The sequence below is a fragment of the Aquarana catesbeiana genome, linkage group LG06 (assembly GCF_042186555.1).
Source record: "Aquarana catesbeiana isolate 2022-GZ linkage group LG06, ASM4218655v1, whole genome shotgun sequence".
In the NCBI taxonomy this organism is placed as follows: Eukaryota; Metazoa; Chordata; class Amphibia; order Anura; family Ranidae; genus Aquarana; species Aquarana catesbeiana.
Window position 1 is genome coordinate 53738155 of NC_133329.1, and position 26461 is coordinate 53764615.

At 41.2% G+C, this 26461-nt stretch overlaps 2 protein-coding genes across 7 annotated transcripts in view; one reads left to right on the plus strand and one right to left on the minus strand.

Moving 5' to 3' along the window:
- LOC141148415 (uncharacterized) overlaps positions 1–2743 on the minus strand; it is a 332754-nt gene extending 330011 nt beyond the window's left edge. The window contains exon 1 of the mRNA XM_073635901.1: positions 2310–2743. Within this exon, the coding sequence (XP_073492002.1) occupies positions 2310–2383 (74 nt within the window). The 5' untranslated portion in view covers positions 2384–2743. The remainder of the gene's footprint in view (positions 1–2309) is intronic.
- Positions 1680–26461, plus strand: part of LOC141148416 (putative methyltransferase DDB_G0268948) — a 58534-nt gene continuing 33752 nt past the window's right edge. Inside the window, exons 1-5 of one of the 6 annotated variants that reach the window (XM_073635906.1) lie at positions 1680–2877; positions 4738–4809; positions 14027–14156; positions 19237–19397; positions 26351–26453. In XM_073635906.1, the coding sequence (XP_073492007.1) occupies positions 14046–14156; positions 19237–19397; positions 26351–26453 (375 nt within the window). In that variant the 5' untranslated portion in view covers positions 1680–2877; positions 4738–4809; positions 14027–14045. Of the gene's footprint in view, positions 2878–4734; positions 4810–14026; positions 14157–19236; positions 19398–26350; positions 26454–26461 lie in introns of all 6 variants that reach the window. The other 5 variants (XM_073635909.1, XM_073635908.1, XM_073635907.1 and 2 more) reach the window with 5 other exon arrangements.

Sequence of the window (26461 nt, forward strand, 5' to 3'; positions counted from 1 at the left end):
CTGTTTGCAAAATTTTATAACAAACTATTAAACATGATTTTTTTTTTTTTTCAAAATTTTCCATCTTTTTTTGTTTGTTTAGCAAAAAACAAAAACCCCAGCTATGAATAAATACCACCAAAAGAAAGCTCTATTTGTGGGAAAAAAATGCTAAAAATTTCATTTGGGTACAGTGTTGTATGACCGCGCAATTGTCATTCAAAGTGCAACAGCGCTGAAAGCTCAAAATTGGTCTGGGCAGGAGGGGGGTTTAAGTGCCCAGTAAGCAAGTGGTTAAATATAGTGCCTGGGGGGTCCCTAGGAGCAGTTGGGCATTTTTTTTCAGCTGCCCCTGAACTCTCCTCTGTTATCTTATCAGTACATGTACACAGGGTCGTTTATAGTTGTTTCTACACAGTTGAGTTTAGAAGCATTTTTTGGAACGCAAAAAAAATGGGTTTAGGACAAATGTTCAGAGGCATTTGAAATGCCAAATGCCTGTAATAGCTTGTAAACTCGTTTAAAAGCTGTAACCTGAGTTTAGGCACATTTTCGTTTATGGTGCAGCATTCCTCTTATATGTCCCAATGATAATTGTACATTAATGGGTTCAGACCACCGATCTGTGGTAAATGATAATGGTATTTGGCAAAGGCAATGCCGGGTCTCTCATAGTCTCATCAAAGTTCACCAAAGATATACCGGAAGAAGGACAGAGGTCTGCCAAAGTCAAGATTAATAATAAAACATTTAATAAGTATTTGTTGTACCTCAGACCATGGGCATCCGCAGAACTTTTTTCAGGGGGGCATCATTTTAAGGTCACCCATGCTCGGCCCCTTTTTGACTGTCATTATCACAGTCAGAGACTGCAGACATAATACAGATACACCCAGATACATTACACCCCCCCCATACACACAGATTACAGTGATACACCATACCTCCCAACTTTCTGAGATGGGAATGAGGGACACCTCTCATCAAAAGTATGCAGGCATAGGACACACTCCTTGCCACACCCCCTTAAATACCACTACTATTAATTTATATTGGCTTTTGGAATCTACAAATGCAGCAATTTAGAAATCAGATGAAAGGTTTAGTGCTGGGAAATACTTTTTGATAGATAAAAAGTGCATTTTATATACAACTATATAGATCAGACCAAAATGAGGGACAAATGAGGAGGAATGAGGGACAGAGGGACATTGCTCCAAATCAGGGACAGTCCCTCGAAATCAGGGACAGTTGGGGGGGTATGTTACACACAGATATAATAATACACCCCCATACACCCAGATACACTACACCCCCATAAACGCAGATATATTACACCCCCCATACACACAGATACATTACACCCCCATAAACGCAGATACATTACACCCCTATAAACGCAGATACATTACACCCCCCATACACGCAGATACATTACACCCCTATAAACGCAGATACATTACACCCCCCATACACACAGATACATTACACCCCCCATACACACAGATACATTACACCCCCCATACACACAGATACATTACACCCCCCATACACACAGATACATTACACCCCTATACACACAGATACATTCCACCCCCATACACACAGATACATTACACCCCTATACACACAGATACATTCCACCCCCATACACACAGATACATTCCACCCCCATAAACGTAAATACATTACACCCCCCATACACACAGATTACACCTAGATACATTCCACCCCCCATACACACAGATTACACCTAGATACATTCCACCCCCCATAAACACAGATTACATCTAGATACATTCTACCCCCCATACACACAGATTACATCTAGATACATTCTACCCCCCATAAACACAGATTACATCTAGATACATTCTACCCCCCATACACACAGATTACACCCAGATACATTCTACCCCCCATACACACAGATTACACCCAGATACATTCTACCCCCCATACACACAGATTACACCCAGATACATTGCATCCAGATACATTACACCTCCATACACACAGATACATTACACCCCCATAAACGCAGACATATTACACCTCCATACACACAGATACATTACACCCCATAAACGCAGACATATTACACCCCCCATACACACAGATTACACCCAGATACATTACACCCCCATACACACAGATTACACCCAGATACATTACACCCCCATACACACAGATTACACCCAGATACATTACACCCCCCATACACACAGATACATTACACACACAATCATTAGTATGGAGAACTCCCCTCCAATCAATTTCTACATTGCAAGCTTCAGATGACATTAGAGAGAATTAAATGGATTACTAACCCCAGAAAAGGCAGATGGAAGGCTCCAAAAACAGCTGCACATGCCAAGCAGCTCAGATGAGGCTGGGGCCCCATGTGGTGGGCGTTCTTGGGGCCCCTATATAGAAGGGAGCGCTGGGCCTCTCACTAGGGTTGCCACATCATCCCTTTAATCCAGGACACAACAACCCTACCTCTCACACATGTCCAGGTAGAGCACTCACAGCTGACAGTCCAAACCCAGGAGGAGAAGGGGAGAGAAATCAGTGATCTGGTCGGACTGAGCATTAGCAGACGCTGTCAAGGCACCAGGTGAAAGGTAACAGGCAGGCTGAAGGAGAGTTTTGTATTCCCTGCCTCTGGCCGCGCTGCCTCCCCTCAGCTCAGGGGCTGCAAACACCATCACTCCCTGACGTGTATGTGACTCCCGAACCTGGGACATGCAGCGCGGCATCCCCGACTGATTGTGAACACTTACCTATAGGTAGCACCAACCCTGCCAGGGGGGAGGGCACTTGACCCCTCTTGCCCCTACCCGCGGACGCCCATGCCTCAGATGGTGAGTGAGCTCTGAATACAGCCATCACAAGGTAAATTCACATTCGTTTGTCTGATTCTAATTTCCATTTCCTATAGAAATGTATGTAAACCATAAACATGTACTTCCAGTTTTGGATGGAGTCGGAGAGAATTTAAACTTATGTCTGGTGATGGGTTGTCCCTGGGTCAGGAAGTATGGGGAAATCTTTCTAATAGAGCCCTAGGAGTAGTAAAAGCATAACAGGGGTTCTAATCTGCACTGAGTTCCCAGTACACAGTAGTTCTGTACACCTGCTGGGCCCAATATGAGGGCTCCCCACCATCTCTGTGCTGAGTTCCCGGGTCTGAACACCTGATGTGCCCAATATGAGGGGTTTCCACCATCCCTGTGCTGAGTTCCTGGGTCTGTACACCTGATGTGCCCATTATGAGGGGTTCCCACCATCCCTGTGCTGAGTTCCCAGGTCTGTACACCTGCTGTGCCCATTATGAGGGGTTCCCACCATCCATGTGCTGAGTTCCTGGGTCTGTACACCTGCTGTGTCTGTAATGGTATCGTGTACTGGACACACGAAAAGCTGTAGCTAGCAGCCATATTTGAGAACCTTACGTCAGCCATGACAGCTTAAACATTGCAGTAGAAATCTGAACCCCCTCCCTCTTCCCTTATTTCCAGGAATTCATAGGCTTATACTTCAAAAGAGCTGTTATCTCAACATAGAGAAAGCAGAACCAGGCTAGGTCTGTAAAAACAGCTAATGTCCGCCTGGCAGGATGTCCAGACCTGTCATAAAACTGTCACCCTCTCAATTCAGAGAACCAACAGATACCAGTCGTAAAAACCTTAAAGTGGAGTGTCGTAAAAACCTTAAAGTGGAGTTCCACTCCTAAAATTATTTTTGCTTTATTCAGCTGCATTAAAAACAATTAATAACATTTGGAAAAAAAAATTTTACTCACCTTTTCATGACTGTTGCTAGGGGGTCCCTCGTAATCTGCCTCTTCCTCTCCCTGGCGCCTGATGTCATTTCCCTCAGCGTCCGTGCTCGCTAGTGCTCCTGGGAGATGCTTGTCATCATTTCCCAGGAGACACTGGGCAGCGCCGAGGGCTTCATTGCCATCACAATGGGGGCAGGCACTTCTGACGACGCCCCCCGTTGTGATGGCAATGTCTGAAGTGTACATACGGCGCATGAGCGAGAACGGGCGGTGCATGCTGGTTGCTCAGCTGCACCAGAGCCCGGAAGATTGTGCTTGTGGGCTTCACATGCCCACAAATACTATGGAAACTTCCAGCATAGAAGTATATAAGATATATTCCTCTATGAAATCGGCAATCTAGCGCCGATCCAAAACAAAAAATGGAGTGCTATAAATAATCTTTAGAAACAAAACATTCATCCAAAAAAAAAAAATTGTTAACAGTGGGAACTCTGCTTTAAAGCACATAAAGCTTAAACAGTTGAGGATAGTTATGAAATTTCAGCATGTTTCATAACTTCCAAATTAATAATAGCACAGCCATAATATGGACATATGTAGTTTCTTCAGATAATTTGAAATGCTTCAATTCCAGACACCCCTATGTCAGATCATATGGGAAACCACTGGTACCCCTTATTCCTCCTAGGTAAACTAGACATTGGAGACCGGACATGTGTGTATTTGTTTAGAAGCAAATGTCACGCTGATCAATAATCTGGATATTAGTAGTCTGTAAACAGTGGAGATGCAGAGATATGAATTTGTATAAGAAAGTGTACCTGGGACATGGTTATGAATGTACAGACCTCCCAGCAACCCACCCCTAAACAAGATGACCAGATGATTGATCACTAGTCGCTGTCAACTTTGATATGACAGAAAAGAGGTGCTGCGAATGATCAGTTCTCCTTTTACCATCCAAGCAGGAACACCTGCAAGTTTGAGAAACGATTACCCGGCTCATCGATCGAACTCTGATCAACCCTCGGACATTAATTGCAAGTATTCTTCCTCCCCAATTCTACCTTATTTCTTGGTGGCTGTATATTGTCTTTATCTATTTGAAACATCTTTTCTGTATATATTTTATTTGCACCAACTTCGACCTTTTCATATTAAACCCTTATGTTGAAAAGTGTTAACCGTGGGGGTGATTTACTAAGACGAATGCGTTGCTCCAGTTCATACCTTAATTGGTGCGCTGGAAAAGTCATTAACCGAACGTGCGAACCGGCACACTCTGAAGCACAAAACGATAATAATATGTAAACTGCAACTGGTGATAGGGTAACTGTGGTTATCTCATTGATAATAGCGCACGCCCAATACAATTGGTTAATTTAATGTCATTGGATGTGTCTTGTTAGGCAATTAGTAGGTGTGCTCAGTTAAATAACCCTCTTTTTTTTTTTTTTTCTTTTTTATGCCAATCTCATTTCTATTACTTCTAATATATCCTTGAAATGTGTGTGTGGGTTTTTTTTTTACCCAAATCTTTCAATACATTACAAAAAAACAGAGAAGTGTTTCAAAACCCAATAAATTAATATTTTTCAGATCTTGATCTTTAAAGGTGACCATACACTGCAATCAGTTAGATCTTTAAAAAATTTGCTTTATTGTATGAGCCTGTTTTGATTTTCTATAATTTGAATTAAGGGCTCTTTCTCACGGGGCGGATCAGTGATGACTGATCCCCGCTGAGCAGGAAGATGACAGGTCCATCGCTGCACGCTGTGTAGCGACGGACCTGTCAGAGCGCCGCTCTCCCCTATGGGGGATCGGATGATGACGGACCGTAGTGTCGGTCGTCACCCGATCCGATCCGAAAACGGATGGAAAAGTAGGTTTTTCCTCCGTTACACTTTTCGGATCGGAGCGGGTCGGATGTCAGCGGACATGTCACCGCTGACATCCGACGCTCCATAGAGATTCATGTATGTCCGTTTTTCATCCGAAAACGGAAGGATGAAAAACGGACATACGGATCCTCTGTGTGAAAGAGGCCCAATTGTTCAAGTGCATCTTCCTATTACCTATTTTGCTGAAATATCGTGTTATACAGAGATTGGCCAATCAGATTGCATAGTGCATGACCATCTTAAGTGCCAAATTTGGAATGTAGATGTGCCATGACCCACTTGTATTTTCCGAACGATATTTCTTAGACATTATACAAGGCACATGAAAAACCACTATTTTTCAAGACTTGCTAGAGTGATCAGGAATCTTCAAACTACGGCTCTCCAGCTGTTGCAGAACTACACATCCCTTGAGGCATTGTAAAACTCTGACATTCACAGACAGGACTAGGCATGATGGGAATTGAAGTTCCTGAACAACTGGAGGGCCATAGTTTGAAGACCCCTGTGCTAGACCATTATTATGCCTCCAGAATTGGGAGTGTGGAATCCACCCAACTTCTCTCTGCTGGTGGACACAAGAACCTGCATCTATAGATATATATTTGGGCAGCACAGTGGTGTAGTGGGTAGCACTTTCACCTAGCAGCAAAAAGGGTTGCTAGTTCAAATCCCACCCGTGACACCATCTGCCTGGAGTTTGCATGTTCTCCTGGTGCCTGTGTGGGTTTCCTCCAGGTACTCTGGTTTCCTCCCACTCTCTAAAAGCATGCTGGTGGGTAAATCAGATCCTGTCTAAATTAGCCCTAATATGTGTGTGTTAGGGACCCACACAAACACCACCCCATGTTAAAATAAGAATTTATTTATTTTTTTTTTTATTCCTTAAGTCCGTCGTAAAGTCCGTCAAAGTCCGCCAGGCAAAGTCTGCCATAAAGTCCGCTCGTGTATACACGGCATTATTGTACTGACCAGGGCTGCTGTTAGAAATCACGGGGCCCATACAGCCTGGACAGGGCCCTCTTCCCCTGGCCGAAAGTGACTGAGGACATAGATTTATCAGTCTCTTTCTCTGTAGCCTCAGCTGCACAGATGAATGAATAGGAAGCGCTCCGAGGCTCCCTGCTTATTCACAAACTGAAGCATAGTAACGAATGGATACAGGAATGATTGGTACCAATCGCTCACTGTGTTCATTCAGGAATGGAAGGGTCCTTTAAATGAAATATTTACTGGCCCCTTCCCCCGCTCTCCATCCTGAAACATCTTGGCAGCAGATGGAAGGGGTGCATGTGCTAGAACCAGTCCCCCTGCAGTGCAGCTGGAGGGAGGCAGAAGAGGATTGGTGTCTGCAATAAGACAGTACGGCCGGACCACCTGCTCAGTGGGTCTCTGGGCCCCCCTTTTGAACTGATGGGGGTCTGGGCCCAGTACAGGAGGGCTGGCTGTACTGCCTTATCAGGTAATGACTACCTCTTAGTGCAATGATAAGTGTTCTCTCCACACCCCAGGTGAAATGTGCGCTTATCAGATATAAATGGCGGACAAAGCAGCCTAATCTGTGATATTCATCTCCTCTCCACTGAAGACCTCTGGTCTGCCCCACTGGAAATCTTTATGGAATAGCTTCTTATATCATTGTACATGAAGTAAAACAATCCAAGGAGTAGATAATTGTGCAGTATAGTTATTAAACAGTCAAGCTATACAGTAAAATAATGTCTGTGAGACACCAACACATACAGTTCTACTCAATCAGTTGCAATCGCACGTTGCTTGTGGCCACCGAGCCGGCGTGCGTTCCAGATTGGCGGAAGCTGAACGATTGTCTAACCAGGTATGGCGTTGCGGCTCAGTTTAAATGCATTTCACGTGTAACGTGTCCTCAGGATACTCAGCCGGTGCCATTTTGTTGGAGTCTTTTATAGCTTCTCTTGGGCTCTGTTCACACCTAGGCATTTTTGGGCATTTTTCTGCTCTAAGCCTCAGCTCTAAAAACTCCCAACAAGACAAATCCTGTCCATTTCTAAGGCCCCTGTTCACATCTGAGTGTTCTGTCACCTAAAGCACTAAAGCAAAACGCCCGTCACTCAAAGTACAGGGGATTCTTTTTTGCCAGATTACAGGTGTTTTTCATTCTTTTTACATTGGTGACCTTTTGACCTGTACAAAAACGCAATAAAAAGTCCAACTTTCTGCCTGAATAATACGCTCAGGTGTGAACGGAGCCTAAGAATTCAATTGGATCAATTTAAACGAAAAGCTAGAAGCTCAGTGAAGCTGCCCCCCCTACAATCAGCACAAATAAAAACTCAAGTGTGTTTCTTTAGTGCTACGTTTGTGCTGTTTTGTGCCGTAAAAATTTACATTTGTGCTGCTTTTATTTTTAAGATATTAGCAATTGTTTTTTCCAGACCATGACATCACCTAGCCCCCCTACAACGCCCAAATGACACAAAATAGGTCTCGTTGGTTAGTGCTACATTTGTGCTGTTTTGTGCTGCTAAAATTTCCGTTCTATCTTTTATCGTTTTTGCGTTATAATGATTTATTAAAGGTCACCAAAGGTCACTCAGCCCCCCTACAACACCCAAATGACACAAAACTGGTCTCGTTGGTTAGTGCTACGTTTGTGCTGTTTTGTGCTGCTAAAAATTCCGTTCTATCCCTTATCATTTTTGCCTTATTAATGATTTATTAAAGGTCACCAAAGGTCAGTCAGCCCCCCTACAACACCCAAATTACACGAAACTGGTCTCGTTGGTTAGTGCTACGTTTGTGCTGGTTTGTGCTGATAAAATTTTTATTTGTGCTGTTATGGTTTTTAAGTTATAACAGTTTTTTTTTTTTTTTTTTTTTTCAAGCCCCACTCACTTTGCTCCCCCCTACAATCAGCACAAATAAAAACTCAAGTGTGTTTCTTTAGTGCTACATTTGTGCTGTTTTGTGCTGCTAAAATTTCCGTTCTATCTTTTATCGTTTTTGCGTTATTAATGATTTATTAAAGGTCACCAAAAGTCAGTCAGCCCCCCTGCAACACCCAAATGACACAAAACTGGTCTCGTTGGTTAGTGCCTCATTTGTGCTGGTTTGTGCTGCTAAAATTTTTATTTGTGCTGTTATGGTTTTTTAGTTATAACAGCGTGTTTTTATATTTGTGTTTTTTTGTGTCATAATAATAAAAATTTGTGCTGCTTTTATTTTTAAGATAATAGCAATTTGTTTTTTCCAGATGATGACATCACCCCGCTCTCCTGTCACATACTTGGTTAGTGAGCTCCTGGTTAGAAAGCAGCCATGGGAGCACAGTGAGGTATGAGTGCCTGTGATCAGTCCAGTAGACTGCATTGTGACAGCAGTCAGCAGGTGGATGTGGCGGCAGAACCAGCTGGTGGCAGATGAGCTGGCACTGAGCTTGGCTGGTGGCAGACTGTGGGTAAGTAGCTGGAAGCAGGAGACAGATGAGACCTTGCTGGGCTGAAGAGCTGTAGCAGGCTGGATGAGCAGGATGCAGGGTCAGATGAGCCGGGTCCATAATGGTCAAGCAGATCAGGCATAGACGGCACACAACAGGATAGTCGGGTCACAAGCCAAGTCAGCAACAGGAGGTAGATCAGGCAAGAAGAGAAGGCAGAAGCAGAATCCAGAGACAAGCCAAGGTCAGGGCAGGTAGCAGTCAAACGGAGGTCAGGAGCAAGCTGGGTTAGGATCAGAGGTCAAACACAGGAATCAGGAATGAACACACAGAAGCAGCACACCAAATTGCAGCCTGTTTAAATAGTCTGTCTGGTGCCAGCATTGGTGACACGCTCATCTGCCCAGTCAGTTGCCAGTCTGCGCAAGCGGATATGTATGTACAGGGAGACATCATTTGTGCTATGCGAAAGCCTTCCCTGACACCCCCTACAACAGCCAAACAAAATGAAAACGGGCTGGTTGGTTAGTGCCACGTTTGTGTTGGTTTGTGCCTATTTACTTTCCAGCTTGCTCCTGACATCCGTTTGACTGCTACCTGCCCTGACCTTGGCTTGTGTCTGGATTCTGCTTCTGCCTTCTCTTCTTGCCTGATCTACCTCCTGTTGCTGACTTGGCTTGTGACCCGACTATCCTGTTGTGTGCCGTCTATGCCTGACCATTATGGACCCGACTCATCTGACCCTGCATCCTGCTCATCCAGCCTGTTACAGCTCTTCAGCCCAGCAAGGTCTCATCTGTCTCTTACTTCCAGCTGCTTACCCACAGTCTGCCACCAGCCAAGCTCAGTGCCAGCTCATCTGCCACCAGCTGGTTCTGCCGCCACATCCACCTGCTGACTGCTGCCACCACGCAGTCTACTGGACTGATCACAGGCACTCATACCTCACTGTGCTCCCATGGCTGCTTTCTAACCAGGAGCTCACTAACCAGGTACGTGACAGGAGAGTGGGGTGATGTCATCATCTGGAAAAAACAAATTGCTATTATCTTAAAAATAAAAGCAGCACAAATTTTTATTATTATGACACAAAAAAGCACAAATATAAAAACAAGCTGTTATAACTAAAAAACCATAACAGCACAAATAAAAATTTTAGCAGCACAAACATAGCACTAACCAACGAGACCAGTTTCGTGTCATTTGGGTGTTGTAGGGGGGCTGAGTGACCTTCAGTGACCTTTTAATAAATCATTAATAACGCAAAAACGATAAAAGGTAGAACGGAAATTTTAGCAGCACAAAACAGCACAAATGTAGCACTAAAGAAACACACTTGAGTTTTTATTTGTGCTGATTGTAGGGTGGGCAAAGTCAGTGGGGTTTGACAAAAAAAAAACTGTTATAACTTAAAAATCATAACAGCACAAATAAAAATGTTAGCAGCACAAACTAGCACAAACGTAGCACTAACCAACGAGACCAGTTTTGTGTCATTTGGGTGTTGTAGGGGGGCTGGGTGACCTTTGGTGACCTTTAATAAATTATTAATAACGCAAAAATGATAAAAGATAGAACGGAATTTTTAGCAGCACAAAACAGCACAAACGTAGCACTAACCAACGAGACCAGTTTTGTGTCATTTGGACGTTGTAGGGGGGCTAGGTGATGTCATGGTCTGGAAAAAACAATTGCTAATATCTTAAAAATAAAAGCAGCACAAATGTAAATTTTTACGGCACAAAACAGCACAAACGTAGTACTAAAGAAACACACTTGAGTTTTTATTTGTGCTGATTGTAGGGGGGCCAGCTTCGCTGAGCTAAAGCTAGAACCAAATATTTTATGTAAGCAGGCTGTATATGTTGATGTAAAATTGCCACATACATGTTCAATATATAAACAAATCATTATATAAAACACATAAATTAATATCCCAAATACAACAGGTAAAGAAGCTTGTAAAAAAACTTTTTATATATTAAATACAACCTCACTCATAATTTAATGATTTTAGTTTAAAAATGATTGTAATGTGTCTTTGTTATTTAGCAGAAAAAGAAAAAAATTCATGTTCTACTTACCTGCTCTGTGTAGTGGATTTGCACAGAACAGCCCGGATCCTCCTCTTCTCATGTCCCTGGCTGGACTCCTGGCCCCTCCCACCTGTTGAGTGCCCCCCCACAGCTAGCAGCTTGCTATGGGGGCACCCGAGCTGCAGCTCCTTCAGTGGCGGCTGGTGCTCAAAATTTTGGGGGGGGCGCAAACAAACTGAAATTCTGAAAAAAACCCCCATCAATTGCAGCCTCACTGTGCCATCAAACGCAGCTACTGTGCCCATCAAATGCAGCCACTGTGCCATCACAGCCACTGTGCCTATAAATTGCAGCCACTGTGCCCATCTTATGCAGCCTCACTGTGCCCATCAAACGCAGCCACTGTGCCCATCAAACGCAGCCACTGTGCCCATCAATTGCCGCCACTGTACCATCAAATGCAGCCACTGTGCCCATCAATTGCCACCGTACCATCAAACACAGCCACTGTGCCAAACATTGTCACCACTGTGCCAAATGCAGCCACTGTGCCCATCTAATGCAGCCTCATACACAACTATATGTGCACAGACATGTTTTTTCAAAACGTAAAATTTTTATAAATTAAAAAAAAAAAAAAAAAGGAAATAAAAAAAATTACACATGCACAAGTAAACTCATACAGCAAAGCAACCCTTAATGCTTATATTTAGCACTGTGTATACAAATCTCCCCCTTGATTACTGCTGTTTGACTTAAACCAAACATGGAACAAAACTAGTACAATGTGTGTAGCCAGACTGAGCTATAATCAATCCTTTCTCCAGAGCTCTTTCTTTACAGTGATCCTTCAATTGGTTTTTCTCCCTGCTCTATCCTTCACCCACACAATCCCTTTTTATATACAGTGAAACTGATCAGTCTCTGGTCCTACCTGCACATACTGTCCTCTGTATGATGTGTCAGTCCACTCCTCACCGTCCAACACACAGGCAGCTCCTCTATCTCCCGACTAGGACCTGTACACTCACTCTGCTCCCTGGTCTGAGTCACGTGGTGTGCATATCAATCCCAGCATGCTCCACTCCTCTCCTCTCCTGCCTCATCCTCACTTAAACAAAGCAGCTCTCGCCCATAGTATACTACGGGCGGAAGCCGATCGGCGATTTGGATTGCGCCGCAAGGCGGGTTTAAAGCCCGTAAATGAAGCGCCATGTCTGCAATCTTGTGATTGCATTGATGTGGCGCTTCCCATAGTGTACTGTGTCCGGCGCTCGAACAAAGTGCACTTAGTTAAAGGACATCATTTTTTTTTTTTTCTTAAAGGGGCCATTTTGAAAAAAAAATTTTTTTTTTCAATTTTTTTTTTTGTGACTACAGGAGGGGGGGGGGGCGGCGCCAAGGCGCCCCCTATGGATGGGCCGCCACTGAGCTCCTTGTATCCATTCAGACACGGAGCTGCGGTTTGTCTTCTCTTTTTTTTTCTCTCCTTCCTAACCGAGTTTAATTGACAGCAGCGGGAGTCAATGGTGCCACTGCTGTGTCTCAGCCAATCAGTAGGGAGAGTCCCGGGTGGCCGAGGCACTCGGGGACATTGCTGAATAGAGATGGGATTCAGGTAAGTATTGGGGGGGTTGAGGGGGGGGAGCTGCTGCGCACAAAAGGTTTTTTTTATCTTAATGCATTAAGATAAAAAAAAATCTTCTGCCTTTACAATACCTTTTTAATATAGCCTTACTATTTTCATTATTAATTATTTTATGTGCCCCTGCTTTGTTTGAAAAAAATGAATTTTATATATTATTTAGTAAATATTGCCTATCAGTGGATCTTGGTGCCATCTAATGTATAATGTGAAATCCTACAACTCATTAAAAACAATACAATTAATACAATGCACTGTGGCTCATGTTTTTTTCATGTATATTGCATGAATATGTATATTGTTACATTCTTCCATAATAGGATCTAAGACCCTGATGAAGAGGGTCTGCCCTCAAAACATGTTGGCCTGAATAAACAGATCTTGAGACCAGAAAGCCATCTAGAATAGTGCGCTAACTTCTGTGGATGACTTTAATAATCTTCTCTTTTAATGTTTGTAATATTTCTATCTAAATAGAATTATATATATATATATATATATATATATATACATACAGGCATACCCCGCTTTTAAGTACACAATGGGGTTTATTTACTAAAGCTGGAAAGTGCAAAATCAGGCTCACTTCTGCATAGAAACCAATGAGCTTCTAACCCAGCTTGTTCAATTAAGCTTTGATAATAAAACTTGGAAGCTCATTGGTTTCTATGCAGAAGTGAGCCTGATTTTGCACTTTCCAGCTTTAGTAAATAAACCCCATTGTGTACTTAAAAGCGGGGTATATATATATATATATATATATATATATATATATATATATATATATATATATATATATATATATATATATATATATATATATATATATATATATATATATATATATATATAATATGTGTGTATATCTGTATGTGTTTGCTTTTGTTTAAATTATACTCAAGGAGGTACATATAAAGTCTCATGTAATCCCTTTATTTCTGCATCCAACACTTTAGGGATGGAATCTCCTAAGGGGTAAGATTATAGAACACCTTACCCCCATAGACAAAAATCTGCTTAGAACTTCAGCTTTCTACGACTCGCAGTCTAATGATTGCTTCTCTACATAGTCACTTCTTCTTATATTCTCAGTCTGAATTATTGAAGTTCGGTACAGGTCCACTTTGAGGAGAGACAGTTTCTTCTTGCTCATACAGGTTAAAGTGACAGTGTATCTGCTAAGGAACCCCCCCCCCACAAGGTCTCTTTTATAATGTATGTATTTTTTTGTATTTTTTATTTTGTTTAACATTATAGGTGGTAATCTGAGTCCAAAATGGCGACACAGCTGTTTGAAGGAAAGGAGCATGCGTCATATTATCAGAAATTCAGGTTTGAGCCAACGCAAGAAATAACAGACCTCATCTTCAGTTATGTGGATGAAAAGGTGAGTGACGCCTTCTGTCCGGTATAGGCCGCTTGTAAAATTTAACCACTTAAGCCCCGGACCATTTTGCTGGCCAAAGACCAGAGCACTTTTTGCGATTTGGCACTGCGTCACTTTAACTGACAATTGCGCGGTTGTGCGACGTGGCTCCCAAACAAAATTGACGTTCTTTTTTTCCCACAAATAGAGCTTTCTTTTGGTGGTATTTGATCGCCTCTGCGGTTTTTATTTTTTGCGCTATAAACAAAAATAGAGCGACAATTTTGAAAAAAATGCATTACTTTTTACATTTTGCTATAATAAATATCCCCCCAAAAATGTATAAAAAAACATTTTTTTTCCTCAGTTTAGGCTGATACGTATTCTTCTACATATTTTTGGTAAAAAAAAAAAAAAAAAAAATCGCACTAATCGATTATTGATTGGTTTGCGCAAAAGTTATAGCGTTTACAAAATAGGGGATAGTTTTATGGCATTTTTATTAATATTTTTTTTTTTTTACTAGTAATGGCGGCGATCAGCGATTTTTATCATGACTGCGACATTATGGTGGACACATCGGACAATTTTGACAAATTTTGGGGATCATTGTCATTTATACAGCAATCAGTGCTATACAAATGCACTGATTCCTGTGTAAATGACACTGGCAGTGAAGGGGTTAACCACTAGGTGGCAGTGTAGGGGTTAAGTGTGTCCTAGGGGTGTCTAACTGGGGGGGGTGGCTATGTGTGACACGTCACTAATCTCTGCTCCCGATGACAGGGAGCAGAGATCCAGTGACATTGTCACTAGGCAGAGCGGGGAGATGCTTGTTTACATTAGCATCTCCTCAATCTTCCTCCCCGTGAGACGATCGCGGGTATCCCGGTGGCGATCGAGTCCGCGGGACCCACGATCCGACTCGCGGAGGTGCGCACGCAATGGCAGGGCGGCAAATTCAAAGGCACGTACCTGTATGCCCATTTGCCTGTCCGTGCCATTCTGCCGATGTATGTTGTCGTGTGCCAGTCAGGAAGTGGTTAAAAGAGAATTACTTTGCTTAGGTGAGTAGAGCCACTCAAGTTATTTTTTAAAGGGGTTGTCCAGCCAACACCTTTTTTTTTCTATTGGACAGAGCAGGGAAGGGTGTGGGTGTGTTTTTATAGCAGAAAGTAAAAAATTAGGTTTTTGTATTTGTTTTTCAAAATTGTGGGTCTTTTTATGTTTATAGCGCAAAAAATAAAATACCACCAAAAGAAAGCTCTATTTGTGGGGGGAAAAAAAAAGAACATCAATTTTATTTATGTACAGCGCAAATGTCAGTTGAAGTAACGCAGTTCCGTATCGCCTGGTCATGCAGGGGGGTAAAGCTTCTGGAGCTGAAGTGGTTAACACCGATCAAAGCAGAAAAAAGGTGGTTTGTTTTTTAGCTTTGTTACTTCTTTGTGTGGATTACACACAAAAAATAATTTTTGCAAGACAGCAGCACCAAAAGAAAGCCTTTATTTATATGTATTAGTTTATTGTAACCACTTCCCCTCCCCCACACCTGTTTACCCCCCTATGGAGCAGAGCAGTTTTTACATTTCTGCTATGGACCTGATTATTTGGCAATAACTTTGTCATTACTTAAAGAGGAACTGCAGTCTGATCACATAATTTGTAATAAAATCATCTTTGCCATTCTGAAGCTTCCCTCCAACCACTTTGCATATTATTTTATATATACTGTGATTCTGTACTTGCCAAATATGCTGCAGAAATCTCCCTCCACTGAGTCTGGCTGCATCCATTTCAACTGTGGGCAGCTGAAGCTGCTGCCTGTTCAATTCCTGGATTTACACAGAGGCACATCTCCAGCTGCAGCTCTCATTGGCCCTCTTATGACTCATCCCCCCCTTTCCTGGCAAACGCTCTCTCTCTCTCTCGATCGAGAGAGAGAGAGAGAGAGAGAGAGAGAGAGAGAGAGAGAGAGCTGTGCATGATGTCATAGGCCTAGGCTAATGACCAGACAAGAAACAGGAAGTGGGCTGTATAAGGGATTTACTGGCAGAAAAAAAATGTTTTGCTATCCAAAGTTGAAACAACAACAAGGGCAGAAGATTTAATAGATGGAAAGTTGAAAAAATGACTGAAGGTCCGCTTTAAGATAACAAGGTAATACATATATTGTTTTTTTGTTTTTTTTTAAGGATAAACAAGGCTTTCTTTTCATGATATTGTCTTGCAACATTGTGTTTTTTTTTTTTAGACAATAAACTAAAAGAAAATGAGAAAAAGTCACTTTTTTGTGTTACTGCAAATAAAAGTGAACATTTTATTATATAATTTGTCCTGTTTAAAATGACACCAAAATTATTATTCTGGCACAAAGCATTGCAAAGTTCTTTACAAATTAAATCAAGTGTTTTTGTTTTTTTCAATTTGGAACTTTTTAAAATGGGAAATGTGTAAATATATGTTAAATATGTAAAAATATTAACAAACAAAACAAAAAAAGTTGACATATTAATAGTTAAAGTGATACAAATTTTTTTGTTGTTGTTGTTTAAAAATACCAAACATGTTATACTTGCCTCCTCTGTGCAGTTGGTTTTGCACAGATCAGCCCCGATCCTCCTCTTCTCGTGTTCCTCACAGGTGCTCCTGGCTCCTCCCTCCTGCTGAGTGCCCCCGAGTGTACCCGAGCCGAGCTGCTGCTCTGTGTGTCCATTCAGACATGGAGCTGAAGCTAGGCCCCGCCCACTCTCCTCATTGGCTCAATGACTTTGACAGCAGTGGGAGCCAATGGCGCCTGCTGTGTGTCTCAGCCAATCAGGAGGGAGAGTCCCAGACAGCTGAGTCTCTTGTGCAACCTCACTGGATCGTGATAGGGCTAAGGTAAGTATTAGGGGGGCTGCTGCACACAGAAGGTTCTTTTATCTTAATGCATAGAAAGCATTAAGATAAAAAAAAAAAAACCTTCTGACTTTAGAACCACGACTTTAGACTAAGGAGTTAATTAGGGCTGATTAGAGTAAACTAAGGGTTAAAGGATCCCTAAAGATACATTTTTTTTTTTTTTTTTAAATAACAAACATGTCATACTTACCTCCACTGTGCAGCTCGTTTTGCACAGAGTGGCCCTAAACCTCCTCTTCTGGGGTCCCTCCGCAGCTGTGTCAGCTCCCCCCCCGCAAGGACTCAACACCTTCATGCGAGCACGCTCTCCCGTGATACAGCCGGCGACCATAGGCGCTCACTGTATCTCTCGGCCCCGCACCCCGGCGCGCCGCGTCATTGGATGTGATTGACAGCAGCTCGAGCCAGTTGCTGCGCTGATTTCAATCCATCCACTGTAACCAATCAATGGCCAGGCTGAGTGGCGAAGAGGATGTCGGGGGCGAGCGCAGGACTTTCGAGGGGTCAGGTAAGTAAAACGAGAGGGCTGGGGGGGCATTCTATGCATTAAGGTGAAAAAACATCCGACAATACCGGCCCCCCCAGCCGGTATTGTCGGATGTTTTTTAACCTTAATGCATAGAATGCATTACGGTGAAAAAACTTTTACCTTTACAGCGGTTGTATACCCTCTGTTTTTTTTTTTTTTTCTACACCTGCAAGGGAAAAGGCATAATGAGCTAGTATGCACCGCATACTAGCTCATTATGAGATACTTACCTTAGAACGGGGCGCCGGCATCTCGCACGGTCCACGACGAGGGAGCTGACATTTCCTCTCGGCGTGTCTTCCGGGTATCGTGGCTCTGGCGCTGTGAGTGGCGGAGTTTGCCGGGCTGTCTGCCGAGAATCCCCTGTGCGCATGCGCCGCTGCAGTCAGCAGCTCATTGCGAGGGGAATATCTCCTAAACCGTATAGGTTTAGGAGATATTTTTTTACCTACAGGTAAGCCTTATTATAGGCTTACCTGTAGGTAAAATTTAAAAAAAAAGGTATACAACCACTTTAATAAAGAACATTTTATTTTAATTTTTTTTTTTTTTTTTTTTTTTTTTTTTTACTGACATCTACAGATCAAAGTTTCATTCCCTTTTGCTCTGCAGATGAATGATACAAAAGTAACAATATGTTAATTTGTATCTTTGTATATTCACATCTGAGCAGTGTTATTTATAAACATTGATTCAGACTGCTTTTTGACAGCTAGAACTGCTGACACCTTCTCTGAGTATACTGTAATGCTGGCTTTTATCAATCAAAGGTAAATTTTGCTATATACTGGGGGAAGGGGGTACCGGAAACAGAGAGACTGGATGTGCTACACACACCCTGTGTACAATGATAACATTTTTTTTTCCAAGTGTATAGCAAAGATACTTACCAGTCCCTGTAGTCCCTCACTTTCCTCCCACAACCAGTTCTCACAGTTGCAGGACCCTGGTGCCACCAACTTGATGTTGGGAGCCGACTGTGACTTCCTCAGGAAATCCCACTCCCCATTGCACATGTGAGAGATTGTGCAGCGCTTTAAAACTGGTCCCGCAGCCTCCTGGGACGTGTGATGCCAAGTTGCATAGTTCTCACCTAGGCCTGTCAGAAAATGGCACCCGCTCCCAGAAAAAAAAAAAAAGAAACACCATTTCTGGCAGAGTAGGGAGTGAGGAGGAGGATGAGAAGAACTTTTACTTTCAAGAGAAGGTCCGCTTTAAGTAAGGACAAAGATAAAGTTATTAGTGACAAAAGCAAGAAATAAAAATGTATTTTTGTTTTAAACCAAATAAAAACTAGATCATATCAATGTTATGACATTATAAATGTGACCCCTTCCCGCCCAGCTTTGGCATCCCTTTAAATGGGTCTTTATGCTGTGATTGGCTCTCAGTGGACATATGATTGGAAGCCTGTCCCACCAGCTTGTGATTGGGATTAGAGACGGAGAGCTGGCTATGCTGTGGCTATGACTGTGCTGGGGGCATGCAGTGAATGTGTTCTCAGCACAGAAATCTTGGCTTTCCATGGACTCTTATGTGCAGTGTGAGGGCTTTAAAGCCCACCCTCTTTGCAGCCACACACAAGCATGATGTGGGCAGCAAGAGGGTAAACTGAAAACAACACCAGTGTCATTGTGATGTATTTTGAAGAGGTTTCTGTCTTCCTAGTTACACAAACCGTATGGATTTGCTGTGGACGTTGGCTGTGGAACGGGGCAGAACACAAGAATTCTCTGTCAGTACGTCAAGAAAGTTCTCGGAATCGACATCAGTGAGGCTCAGATAGAGGAGGCCAAGAAAGCCTCGGGGTCACCCAATGTCACATACAGGTGGGGGCATTCTTTGTCAAAAGAAGTTTATTGAGTATACAATGTTATAAAGATACATAAATATACATAAAGTAAGTTTACAAGGATCTATAAAGTAAGCTCATTGTTTTACAGTAGGGTTTATATAGGTAAATATCATGAAATTACAAATATTAAACATTGGGTTCACGTAAACCTAAATTAAAGATATATATCATTTCCTTAGTTACTTTTGTAGGTATTTAAATGATTTATACCTACTATACATATTGTTTACAGGTAGAGTGTATATAGGTCAAATAAGTTCTGATAATGAGCTTTAATCGTAAGGTGGAGAAAAGGAAAGAGAAAGAAGAAAAAGGGTTGAAAGGTAGAGGTATGGTCCACAAGGTTGTCCCGCTCGTCAGTTTATTATTCTTTTTAGTTCTCTTTGAAGCCTTAGAATGGGTGTCTCTGTAAGTCATTTAATCTGTTACCATGGCAACAGGACAGAGTCATTGAAATTTGACAGGAACTGTTTTATCCAAGGATGCCAAAGTTTTTCAAATTTTGGAATTTGATTTTGATCGATGGCTACCATCTTAGCATGGGACATTGTATTATTCATTCTGTGAATTGTTTCTGCTAGTAACAATGTAGGAGATTTCCATGCCTTGGCCACTGTTTGTTTTGCAGCCGTTATTAGTTGGATCATAAGTTTGAATTGAGAGAGTGTTAACCATTCCGGTTTTAGATTAAGTAAAGTTAAATATGGATCTGGTTGTATTATTTTTTTAAATATTTTAGATGCAATCACGAAGACTTCCTTCCAGAAGGTTTGGATTACTGGGCACGTCCACCATATGTGTAAATGTGTGCCTATTTCTGGGCATCCTCGAAAACAAAGAGTTGAGGTATTAGGTGAATATTTTGCCACTCTAGCGGGTACAAGGTACCAGCGAGTTAGGACTTTATAATTTGTCTCTAGTGCCAAGATGTTGGGTGAAGATGACTTAGATGTGAGCCATATATTAGACCAGTCCGTGTCTTCTAAAGTTCGTCCCAGGTCCTCCTCCCACCTCTGAACGTAAGAGGGTCTATTAAGATTTGCTACTCCATATAATTGATTATAAAGTGATGAAATTGTACCTTTAGCAAATGGATCTTTTGTACAGATTGATTCAAAAATGGATAATTGGGATAATGGTGTATCCCCCTTTAGGAATGGTGTATAGAAATTTTTGATTTGGAGATATCTAAATATCTCAGAGTTTGGTAGATCATATTTTTCTCTAAGCGATGGGAATGAAAGGAATGATTTAGATGCTATGAAGTCATTTAGTGTCTGAATGCCTGATGTTGTCCAAGCTTTAAAAGAATTTGGGTAGATCCATGCCGGATAAAAGGCCGGATTTCTGATAAAAGAAAGGAGAGGATTGTGTGGAGATTGTAACTGATATTTGGTTTTTAGTTTATCCCAGAGAGATAAGAAGTGTTTAGTTATGGGATTATGAATTTTAAAGCGGTCTTTAGGATCAAGCCATAATAAATTTGATATTAATAGAGGGTCATTTTCTGAAGCCTCTATAAATACCCATAATGGGATTTCCTGTTTTGCATGGTATTTGGACAGACTGGCCAAATGTGCTGCTCTGTAGTAGTTAGTAAAATTAGGGTATCCCAGGCCTCCTTTATTTTTGGGAAGATGTAGTGTGTGTATAGGTATACGTGGTTTAGAAGAGCCCCATATAAACAAAGTTGCTCTTTTTTGTACTATTCTCAAAAAATAGGAAGGAATTGGAATAGGGAGGACTCTGAATAGATAAAGCAGTTTGGGTAGAATAGTCATTTTGATTGCATTAATCTTCCCTATCCAGGATAAAGGAAGTTGCGACCATTGTTTTATTAGATTTGTGATCTGTCTTAATACAGGAGGATAATTGGTTGAGAATAAGTCAGAATGAGATGCTGTTAAATGAATTCCAAGATATGGGATTGATTTTTCTGCCCATGTGAATGGGAGTGCAGCCCTAGCCGGGATCAATTCCATGTTTGTGAGTGAAATATTAAGCACTAGGCATTTCTTAGGATTAATCATAAGGCCGGATAGGGCTGCAAATCCATCAAGAGCTGGTATTAAGTTAGGACCAGAGACCTGTGGTGATGATAGAAAAAGTAATATATCGTCTGCAAATATACATAATTTGTGTGTAATACCTCCTACTTCAATGCCAGTTATAGTTTGGTTTGTTCTGATGTATTGGGCCATGGGTTCGAGTATAAGGGCAAATAATAAGGGAGATAATGGGCAACCCTGTCGGGTACCTCTTTCGATATTAAAGGCTTCAGATTTGTATCCAGCATATTTTATATAGGCTTTGGGTTTATTATATAATGCTTTGATCCATGTTAAAAAGTGGGGTCCAAAACCCCATTTTTGTAATGAATATTGCATATATTGCCAGGATACTGTGTCAAATGCCCTCTTAATATCGAGAGATAGAAAACATAAAGGGATTTTCTGTTTTTTAGCAATATGTGCCAATAACACTGCCCTGCGTATATTATCGCCTGCCTGTCTATTTGGCATGAAGCCTACTTGATCTCTATGTATTAATTTTCCTATAATGCTATTGAGGCGTTTTGCTATTATTTTTGCTAATAATTTAATATCGAGGTTTAACAGAGAGATAGGCCGATAATTCACACAGGAAGTATCATCAGAAAGGGGTTTTGGGATCATACAAACAATTGCCTTAGTGTTTCTTGCCGAAAAGAATGTCCATCTAGAAGTTTGTTAAAAGTTTCAGTGAGAATGGGAGAGAGTATTTCTGAGAATGTTTTATAGTATAAAGCCGAGTAGCCGTCTGGGCCTGGTCTTTTGTTAAGTTTTAGGTCTTTTATGGCGTTAGCAACTTCATCTATAGTTATAGGCTCATCCAAACTGCTTTTTTGATTCTGAGATAACTCAGGTAAGGTTATTTTTGAGAAGAAGGATTCAGCCTCTGTAGGATTAAATTCATTGTTTGTCTTGTATAAAGTTGCGAGATGTGAGTGAAATTTATGGACTATTTTAACTGGATTACAAGTGTAAACATTTTTTGATAATTTCAAACGTATTGGTTTGAAAGATTTGTTAGTTGAATTTAATGCCCGAGCCAAATATGTACCTGGTTTGTTTGTATTCATGTAGAAATTGTGTTTGGAGCGTTTGAGGGATTTATCAACTGACTCAGTGAGAAATAGATCGTATTCCAATCTAGATTTTTCCAGATGAGATTTTGTACTCTGAGATGGATTATCTTGAAATGATATGTAGGCTGCATTAAAATTGAGTTCTAGTTTTTTTGCTAGATTTTTGCGTTCCCGTTTAAATAGTGCCATTTGTCTTTGTATTGTACCACGCAAGACAGGCTTATGAGCTTCCCACAGTGTTATTGGGGAGATGTCTGTTGTATTATTAATTGATATGTATTCCTTTAAAGCTTGTTCAATGGCCATCTGATGTAGTGGGTGTTTGAGCATTATGTCCGGTAAGTACCACGTTGGGTCATGCGCTTTTGGTATGGCTGAGGCTATAGTAGTGTATACTGCATTATGGTCAGACCACGGAATCGGAATTATATCTGATGCAATAATTTCTGGTATCATTCCTATTGTTAGAAAAATATGATCTATTCTGGTGAAGGTTTGATGAGGGTGCGAGAAATAAGTGAATTTCTTTTTCATTGGGTTACTTTCTCTCCATGAATCTACCAGATTGTATTTGGAAAGAAGTTGAGAAAAAGGTAATCTAGAGGTTATTTTGGATGGTGTAAAAGGTGATTTATCTAGAAATGGGAGGAGGACCTGGTTCGAATCCCCACACATTATCACTGTTCCTATTTTGTGTGTATTAATCACTTGTAATATATGTGAGAGGAATGGTGTAGGTTGTTTGTTAGGAGCGTAGTAGGAAATCACCGTGATTGCTGTATCCATTATATAACCCATGAGTATCAGGTATCTACCTTCTGGGTCTTTAATTTCTGATGATAAGGTGAATGGTGTGGATCGGTGAAATGCAATTAGAGTTCCCCTTTGCTTGGTACAGGCAGAAGCCGTGTAAATTTGTTGATAAAAAGGAGAAATATATTTTGGAGTAGAATCTTTGGTGAAGTGTGTTTCTTGGAGGCATACTATGTGAGCCTTCTTGTTATGGAAAGTACGGAAGGCTTTGGTCCTTTTTTGAGGGACATTTATTCCCTGAACATTCAGGGAAAGTATATTCAGTGGTGCCATGGCAATAGATCAAATAGTTTTGACTTACTTTTTGTTATGCAGAGCTGACTGCGCAGATCAACCTGTGTGGACTGAAGAGATGAATAGATAGAAAAGAAACCAGTGAATTCTGGAGTAAAGAGTAAACAAAAAACATATGAGATTAGATGATACATTGTATAAATTATTTTTTGCAAGTAATCACAATTTACCCGTGAAAGAGAATAAATATCTCTCTCAGGGGAATAAGTGCCTTCGTCACACTCCCACATAATATGGTTGGGAGAATGAGGAGGGCTAATGGGGGTACACGGATCTTTCGCTTACAGGAGAGAAGTGCTATGTCAAAAGACATCAAAATGATGTTTCATTAATTGGAGTGCAGAATATAGTTTTTGTTGAAATTATTTATTCCAGGGTGGTTGTATATGGTTAGTCTTGCCCTAGGCTAAATAATTCAGTTAGAAAGGTACTCTTAATAACTTTGGTATTGATGAAGATAGTTTGAATTATTTTGGGATTTTAACCCTTTTAGAGTAAACAATTACATATTTTATTCATATGTAACTGTTTAGATATGTTAACTCATAAAATTGAGGTTGTATTGCTTCAGATTAGAATAAACAAAAACATAATTCTAGGAACTAGTTAGGTAATAATATATTTGTTTTAAGAAAAGAAAGAAAAAGCTTCCATTACTTCTGGATTATTGAACATATTTGTCCTAAAAAGTAATAAATCTATTGTTATTACCTGATAATATATAACTGAACAAGAATTTCCTTATTTCACTTATATATTTTAAGGCTATATGAATCAGAAGTAATAAGAAATATAACTGGAATGTAACATGATCCCATACAGTGTGTGACTATCAGAATGCAGTTACATTCAGTTATAAATATAGGTTTTTTATAGAGAACCATCTCTTAGTATAATAAATGAAGAGATATCAGGAATTAGGATGTCAGTCCATTGAATCTTCTTGGTCCATGGATGATGTGGCATAACGGCCTCTTTTGTGAGAATGATGATTCCCATTTTGTTCTGAAATTTTCTGGGTGCTGCCTGAAGGTGAAGATGATGCCATTCTTCTGCGTGTGGGAGTGTTGCTGCTTGTGGGTTCTGTCAGATTTAATTTTAAAAGGGTTTGTTGTAGTTCATCTGCTGATCTGCTTCTGTAAATTGTACCTTGGTAGTTAAATCTGACTGAAAAGGGGAAGCCCCATTGATACATAATGTTGTGGCGTTGCAGTTCCATTAGTTGGGGTTTCATGGATCGTCTTTTAGTAATAGTAAGTTGGGATAGGTCAGCAAAAATTTGATAATTGTGTCCTTGAAAATTAAGTTCTTTTTTTTCTCTTGCAGTAATTAGTATTTGTTCTTTCATTCTGTAATAATGAAATTTTGTGATTATATCACGTGGGGGTCCATCTTTCTTTTTGGCTGTGAGGGCTCTGTGTACTCTGTCCAGTTCTAAACGTTCAATAGGGATATCTGGCTTTAGTTCTTGTAATAGAGCAGTAATAGTAGACTGCAGGTCTGTCACAGTTTCAGGTATTCCCCTTATGCGCAAGTTTGAACGTCTGGCTCTATTTTCGTAATCTTCGAGCTTAGTTTGAAGTATTAAATTCTCTTTTTTTAATTGTTCCAATTCTGTTATATTTTCTTGGGTTGTAATTTCAATTTCATCCATTTTTATTTCTAAGGCTGCGGTGCGGTTTCCCAGCTCTCTTATTTCTTTGGTTAGGCTTTTTGTTATTTGGTCTGAGGTTTGTTTTAAAGCCTTATGAAGCATCTTTTCAAATTGTAATAATATTACTGGGGATACTGAGGAGGCTTGTGGAGAAGTTTGTGAGAGGATTTGTTCTGTATCTGACTCAAATGGAGAGTCTTGCTGTGACATTTTCTGTCTGTGAGAGCGCCCTGATGCTGTATCTTGTGAGGTGACTGGAGCTGCTTCAGCTGCAGTGAGTGCCTGTGAGCTCTTTGTGAGGTGATTTTTATTTCTGCCACGGCTTCCTCCCAGTACCATATTTCCTGCCCAAACTTTCACAGTTTGTTCCCTGGGGCAAAAAGGTTCAAATGGATACCTTTTGAGCCTGCAGGCTCCGCTTTGTCCTTCTCTTCTCTCCTCAGCGGTGTGGAGCTCTAACAATGCATGTCTGCTCTGAGGTGGGGGCATTCTAAACGTTAGTTATGTTTAGGGGAGGACCAGGAGCCTTTTGGCCTGGGGGGAGCACACCCAACCAAGTAGCCCCTTTCCTGATATAGATAGACATCTTTGTACTAAAGAATGTTTACCATGCAAAGTGTGCCATAGTCCTGCAGTAACTGGTGGGTATTCCTAAAGGACATTCTTGGGGGTGATTGGTGGGTATTCCGAAAAGGACCTTCTAGTGTGTAATAAACACAGTTCACCAATAGGGAGGAACTCCTAGAGAGGAAGATTTCCTGTACAGCTACTGTACATGTGACATTGTTGGTGGTTTACTGGCTGCCTCGTTGGCCTGGTACACATTCATTCTGGTGTAAACAGGGTGAATGTGACTGGAGCATGTCAGTGAAGGATTCATTGGGTGATTTTTCAGAGATTTCTTTATAAACAGACCAACCCCTTTATTTCATCTGGGAAGAGATGAGACAGAAAAGTCAGAAGCACAGAGCCCAGGGTTGGACTTTCAATCCAACCAGATGGTGTCACTACCTTAAAGTCTAACCTATCATTCCTGCAGTGTCTCTCCAGCTGAAGAGATGCCGGTTGGTGACGCTTCTGTCGATCTACTAACAGCGAGCACTTCTGCCCATTGGTTTAACATTGAGAAGTTTCTAAAAGAGGTAAAAAC